Source organism: Monopterus albus, unplaced genomic scaffold (assembly GCF_001952655.1).
Source record: "Monopterus albus unplaced genomic scaffold, M_albus_1.0 scaffold3.1, whole genome shotgun sequence".
Taxonomy (NCBI): Eukaryota; Metazoa; Chordata; class Actinopteri; order Synbranchiformes; family Synbranchidae; genus Monopterus; species Monopterus albus.
Window position 1 is genome coordinate 5829644 of NW_018127883.1, and position 4978 is coordinate 5834621.

The 4978-nt window shown below is 40.1% G+C and overlaps 1 protein-coding gene across 2 annotated transcripts in view; it reads left to right on the top strand.

Annotated features, from left to right (window-relative positions):
* The window catches only part of ggps1 (geranylgeranyl diphosphate synthase 1), a 21107-nt gene that overhangs the window by 7343 nt on the left and 8786 nt on the right, over positions 1-4978 (top strand). For both annotated transcript variants that reach the window (XM_020603327.1, XM_020603336.1), the window contains exon 2: positions 2451-2555. In XM_020603327.1, coding sequence (XP_020458983.1) covers positions 2483-2555 — 73 coding nt within the window. In that variant the 5' untranslated portion in view covers positions 2451-2482. The remainder of the gene's footprint in view (positions 1-2450; positions 2556-4978) is intronic.

Here is a 4978-nt window from a genome sequence, read left to right on the forward strand (position 1 = left end):
TGTTCATGTAGTGTTTTGCCTATGTAGTGTTCTGCTTTGCTTTGTTTTGCCTTGTTTGCTTTTATGTTAAGAGGTTTACCTAGCCTTATGTTCCCTATTCATTGTATTGTTTCAAATAAGGTTTAGTCAATTTTATGGTGTGAACAGTGTGTGAATGGTTTTATGCACAGGGAGGCAAGGCCCTCTTATATTTGGTTGGTTCATTGATTTGTGGTGTTTATTTAATGGTGCCCTTTAACCTGTTGACTCTGACCATTTCATTCCTGTTCTGCACTGTATTTGAGTGGGCGTGAACTTCTTATAGGTAGCATTTTAGCTTCTGGGGTTAGGTTTCTTAAAACATTTTCATTATTTGAGTCAAAGTATAATTTAACAAAGTTTTATCTGTGTGAGTAATTCCAACGTCTCCGTGGTTGCAGATCTATCTGGGGGTAGCAGCTCAGTACTGGGGAAGTTTGCATGAGTTTGACCTCTGAAAACAGGAGGGGTGTTGCTCTTGGGGAACTACTAAGAGTTACTACGGTCTGAGTTGCCTGGGCCTGTATATTGGCCCGGTCACATATAAATAAATTGTTTGTTTTGTAGAATGTTGTCTATTTGGAGATCGTTATAATGACCCTGGCCCAAGAATAAGGCTAAACGTAATCGTTTCCCTGTTGGACATCGCTGTCACGGCAACGTTGACAGCTGGTGTGCGAGCTCGAACCCGGAACCTTCATGCTGTGAAGCGACAGTGCTAACCACTGTTTCACCATGCCAATCTAACATTTTCGGAAATACTGTATAAATTCAATTATATGTTTATTATTGAGGTCATAGTTAAAGGTGGTGCTGTACTGGACTACATTACATTTAGAAGTCTCTCTATATTTTTGTCCTCCCCAGTTGCATACATACATACAGGGTCAGAATATTAGCAACACCGCTAAATATAATGTAGTCCAGTACAACAAGTACAAAATAGGGTTGAACAGCATCACAGGCTACATCCTCCAAAATGATTACACAAGTTGAATCAGCACCTCTAAAACAGCTTCAATGAAACTGAACACTTTCTCCTTCATCAAGGGAGGATTTATTGCAGCATTGTTGCATAAGAGTGCATTAGTTTTAGCTAGGTGTACCTTTTAAACTTCCAACTGAGTGCATATGTAGATGGTAGGGTGTCAGTTTTTCAAAGGTGTTGATGACTCCATAAATAACATTACCTTAAGGGATCAGATCTTCCCATTATAATACTGCACCATCTCTTGTTGTAAATGGAATGAACGTTATGTTATTTGATAGCTAATGTCATGTTTTGTTAATTCAGTTACAATTAGTATCTCTAAGGCTGTGCATCAGCATTTAATCACAAGCAGATCTATACCTTATGAACTGAATTTAGTTCCCTAATATTATTTTCCTAGATAGGTTGTTCCCACATTTTTTAGGTTGATAGACTTGCATATCTTTATGATGTGACTGGGTGTAAATAAATATATTTTGGTACTTTTTGAAATTAAATCTAAATTGCCCTTCTATGTAAAGAATAAGTAATATATTTGGGAGAGACTGTAATAGTAATGTGATTAGCTTATGCGATCAGTGTGATACTCATACACTCTGTTTGTTATTTTATTAAGTGTGTATCAGCATTTTGCAGTTATCTATCTGATATCATCAAGATGTCAATACATTCCTTTTTTTTTTTATTGGAACAAAGTAAAACATTAACAAAACAGTACCGAACATGGGAGACGAGACAACAGGTACATGACATTGCAAAAAGATATAGAGCGTTTAACAAGATTTTAGTGTGTGAAGTGTGGGTAATTCCAATTTAAGCAGTCTATGAAGCGCAAGAAAGGGAAAAGGAGGGAAAATAAATTAATAAAAAAATAATAATGATGATGATAACAGTACTACTGATAAAATCAGCTTGTTCAATTTTTTGAGGTTGTGTCAATACATTCCTTTTTGCAGTTTCTTCTATTATGATTCTGTATAATCCACACTGGTCTCCCAGTCTGTCTAGGAGACTGCTTTAAGTTTGGTGCCGAGAAACACAGATAAAGCAACCAAACCTGAACACACCCTATGATACACTAATTATAGACCTTGTCACTACAGTTGTTTACTTTAATGTGATTGTAGATCGGCAGTTATTGTTCCTTTTTAAAATGTACAGCTCAATAAAATCACGTATTTGTACAACCCAACAAGTAGCTTCAGACTGCATCATTTCACATAGTGACCTGTTATGGTTACTTCCTAAAAGTGTTATTAATTGTTTAATGGCTCAGATATTTGGGAAATAACTTTAAATCACTATAGATAATATATTATATAGACATTTACTAAAAATTAAATTATTTCTAATAGACAGCATATACTGTTGAGTTACTTAACTTCAGTGTGGTACACTTAACTTTGGTTTATAATTTCTTTATACTTTTTGTGTTCTTCAGCCTCCACTATCGATTTGTGTACATCTGAAGCAATGGACAGTAACTCGGAGGCAGCCTCTGAGCGAATTCTGCTTGAGCCCTACAAGTACGTGTTGCAACTGCCAGGTGAGTCCTCTTCCATCTCTGACTACAGGATGATGGAAGCAGTAGAGACGCATAGACATGCACCTGAAAGGTCACCAAAAGACACATACTGTATAATACTGATGAGTCCTATAGCCACACTGAGTCCTGTCCTGCTCGCTTCCTGTTATTCCCACTGGATCATAGAACAAGCAGAATGCCTAAAATCATTACATTCAATGAAAGGGTGTAGTGCACACCCAGCAGACATAATCACAAAGCAGCTTAAGGTCACCACAGACTGCATGCTGCAAGAGATAGAGGACATACAAGCGGATGGTTTGAAGATCAACAGATATGTCTTGTTAGTAATGTATTTTACTTGTATTTGAGGCTGTAAATGTAGAGGACATTTGCTACTCTTTAGGACACTATCTTTATTGGTTTCTTTAGTTTTGATCGGTCAGTTTTTAATGGTGGAGAACTGACTGACCTGACACCAGAATTTAATTTGGGTAAAGAGGACAAGTCTGTGGAGTGTCAGTGAGCTCAGAGGTTTCCTCTGTTGCAGCAACACTGTGTCATTCAGGCTCATGAAACATAATTATTTTTGAAGTACTGCAACAGACATGTTCATTGAAGTATTTTTAAGCCAGAGTATTTAAAATAAAATGCATAAAATTGTACCCACTGTTTAGATTGTGGATGCAAACTCTCAGGTGGAAACTATTTTACAGCAGAGTCCAATAGGGTGAAAGACAAACACACTTCAAACCTTGTCTGTTAACAACAGAAAAGTGCACTGACTACAAGACTTTTCTTTTAACTACCCAGGTCACCTCCATTTAAACAGAGTTTAGTGCCCAGGGTGACATGCAAGTTTAATACCTTCAAATTAGCTCTGAAATACAAAAACTATAATTAATGGTTCATCTTAATTTAGTTAGTTAAAATTATGTGATAGGTGGGTTTGAAACATTTTAAATCTCTGAGGATGGAATTTATTTATACTGCTCAAAAACATTAAGGGAACACTGAACGATCTTGATGAACGAATTATTAAAGTTGAAAACCTTTACTAATATTGTACATTGTATAACTGGTTCAGAACAAAATGTCATAACGGTCAATGGAAACCAAAATCATCAGCCCATGGAGGCTGTATTCAAAATCATGCTGAAAAACTGAAATCACAGGCTCATCCAAGTTGTGTGAATTTCATCACAGCAACTCATAATATGACTCAGAAGTGTGTGTAGCCCCCGCGTGCCTGTGTGTACTTCGGATAACGTCTGTGCATGCTTCTGATGAGTCAGTAGATGGTGTCCTGGGGGGTCTCCTCACAGACCTGGATCAGGGCATCAGTGAGCTCCTGGACAGTCTGTGGTGGTACTTGGCGGCGCTGGATGCACCGATACGTAGTGTCCCATAGCTACTAAATTGGATTTAGGTCAGGGGAACATGAGGGCCAGTCAATGGTACCAAGGTCATCCAGGAGCTGCCGACACACTCTGGCTACATGAGGCCAGGCATTGTCCTGCACCAGGAGGAACCCAGGGCCCACAGCACCAGCATAAGGTCTGACAATCGCTCTGAGGATTGAATCCTGGTACCTCACAGTAGTCAGGGAACCAAGGGCTATGACATGGAGGTCTGTGTGGCTGTCCAAGGATATGCCTCCCCAGACCATCGCTGATCCACGACCAAACCGGTCATGTTCGATGATGTTACGGGTAGCATAACGTTCACCACAGCGTCTCCAGACTCTTTCATGTCTGTCACATGTGCTCAGTGTGAACCTGCTCTCATCTGTGAAGAGTACGGGGTGTCAACGGTGGGCCTCTGGTGAACACCAGTCAAGCTGCACAGTGCTGAGCTGTGAGCACAGGACGTATTGGAGGAGTCTGTTTCCGACAGTTTGGTTAGAAACCTGCACACCAGTAGCTGCTGGAGGTCATGTTGTAGGGCTCTCCTGATGCTCCTCCTGTTCCTCCTTGCTAAAAGGAGCAGATACTGGTCCTGTTGCTGGATTGTTGAACTTCTACGGCCCTGTCCAGCTCTCATGGTGTAACAGCAGGTCTTTTGATATCTCCTCTGTGCTCCTGAGACACAGCAAACCTTCTTGTGAATGCACATATGGATGTGCCATCTTGGACTAACTGGACCACCTGTGCAACCTGATTGGGCTGCAGGTACTGCTTCATGATACCAGTAGTGACACTAGCAAAACACAAAACTTGAGAAGAATCAGTCAGGAAGGATCAGGAGAGAGCATTTGTCTGTGGCCACCACATGCAAAACCATCCCCTTTTTGGGGGTTGTCTTGCTTTTGCCTCTCCATTGCACCTGCTGTCACTTTCATTTTCACCAAAGTAGGTGAAACTGACTCAATCACTTGTGCTTCCTGAATGGACAGATTTGGAGGTTACAGTGAGTACGGAAAGTATTCAGACCCCCTTAAATTT